The 2,060-nt window shown below is 35.6% G+C and overlaps 1 protein-coding gene across 1 annotated transcript; it reads right to left on the reverse strand.

The window, feature by feature from the left end:
• Positions 1 to 310: 310 nt before the first annotated feature.
• On the reverse strand, positions 311 to 553 carry LOC119527733 (DPH3 homolog). Its single transcript, XM_037828083.1, has one exon. The coding sequence runs from the start codon at positions 551 to 553 to the stop codon at positions 311 to 313; it is 243 nt and encodes an 80-aa protein (XP_037684011.1).
• Positions 554 to 2,060: the final 1,507 nt, after the last annotated feature.

Genomic DNA, 2,060 nt, shown 5'->3' on the forward strand with positions numbered 1-2,060 from the left:
ATAAAAATAATGAAACTGAGGGAAAAATATACTGATTTGAAGTTATCTTTTTAAAAAATTTGGACGGAAAATTAACAGCACTTGCAATTCAAAGTTTTATGCATGAAATCCAGGTATGTCATGTTGTGGATTGATTCTTTAATTGAAGCTGAACACAGCAGTTGTTGGAAAGAAGCCACACTCTGCAACAGAACAACAAACCACAAAAAGGTTGTCCTTGTGGAGAGGCCTATAACTTTGCATTTGATTTTTATATCTTGGCTCATTCTCAACTGTTCCAGATTTGGATTCTTAAAGCCTTCTTCAACATTTAACTAATTCTTTGTTGGTGGAAGGTGCTGGTATTTTTTTCTCCACACATAAACTGATCTTTGTCATAAATCACTTTTATAATGAGAGAACAACTAGGACATTTTGCCATGTCTTCTCCATTCTCCAAATCTTCCTTGGTGATGGAGAAGTTATCCCCATATGGGCAGAGGTAGACATACCACTGTGAGTCCTCATCACTCCGGAAGTCCTCAATCTCCACCTCATCGTGAAACACTGCCATTGTCACTGGGGTTAGCCAAAGGGCTGTCATCCCCACTGTCCAAAACCACCTCCATGAGTCTAACTTCAGTGGTTCCTGCTGGGGTTGGGCACTGTCATCATGCACCAGTGCAGGTATTTTGCTGAAAGAATATTTTTATACTAGTCCTATTTACTACAGTCCATTGTTTACAATAGGGTTCACTGTGGTGTACAGTCCTATGATTTATATTTTAATTTTTTTTCTAGTAACATATATACTACCTAAACTTTCCCCCTTTTAACCACATTCACAAATACAGTGCTGTTAATTACATTCACAATGTTGTACTATGATCACCACCATCCATTTACAAAACTTTACAATCAACCCAAATAGAAATTATGCACAAAACAAGCATTAATTCCCCATTTCCTACCTACAACCCAGCCCATGGTAACCTATATTCTAAATTCTAACTCTGAGTTTTCTTATTCTAATTATTTCATATCAGTGAGATCATACAATATTTTTCCTTTTGCACCAGGCTTATTTCACTCAACTTGATGTTTTCAAGGCTTACTCATGTTGTCACATGAATCAGAACATCATTCCTTATTAATGCTGAATAAAATTCCATTGTCTTATATACCACATTTTGTTTATTCTTTTATCAGTTAATGGACACTTGGGTTGCTTCCATCTTTCGGCAATTGTGAAAAATGCTGCCATGAACATTGGTGTGCAAATATCTGTTGAGATCATGTCATCTGCAAACACTGAAAGTTTTACTTCTTCCTTTCCAATTTGGATGCCTTTTATTTCTTTTTCTTCCCTAATTGCTCTAGCTAGAACTTCCAGCACAACATTGAATAACAATGGTGACAGTGGGCATCCTTCTCTTGTTCCAGATCTTAGAGGGAAAGATTTCAGTCTTTCACCATTGAGTATGTTATCTGTGGGTTTTCATATATGCCCTTTATCATGTTGTCCTTCGATTCCTATCTTTTGAAGTGTTTTCATCAAGAAAGGATGCTGGATTTTGTCAAATGCCTTTCCTCACTCATTGAGATGATCATGTGGTTCCCTCCTCCCTTTTTTTTACTGTGGTGTATTACATTAATTGATTTTCTTATGTTGAACCATCCTTGCATAACTGGGATAAAATCCACTTGATCATGGGGCATAATTCCTTGAATGTACTGTTGGATTCAATTTGCTAGCATTTTGTTGGGAATTTTTGAATCTATATTCATGAGAGAAATTTGTGTGTAATTTTCTTTTCTTGTAGTATCTTTATCTGACTTCACTATTAGGGTAATGTTGGCTTCAAAGAATGAGTTACCTAGGAATAAACTTAACCAAGGATGTAAAAGACCTCTACACAGAAAATTACAAAATTTTACTAAAAGAAATAAGTATTGATTCCTTTTCAGTTTCTTTGGAAGCTTTTGAGTAAAATTGGTATTCTTCTTGGAATATTTGGTAGAAAACACTGTGAAGCCATCTGACCTTGGGCTTTTCTTTTTCAGGAGTTTTTTTATGACTG

The sequence above is a fragment of the Choloepus didactylus genome, chromosome 1, assembly GCF_015220235.1.
Source record: "Choloepus didactylus isolate mChoDid1 chromosome 1, mChoDid1.pri, whole genome shotgun sequence".
Taxonomy (NCBI): Eukaryota; Metazoa; Chordata; class Mammalia; order Pilosa; family Megalonychidae; genus Choloepus; species Choloepus didactylus.

What these genes read in the sequence shown, in the direction of transcription:
- LOC119527733 (XM_037828083.1), bottom strand. Translation starts at nt 553, where the DNA reads ATGGCAGTGTTTCACGATGAGGTGGAGATTGAGGACTTCCGGAGTGAT.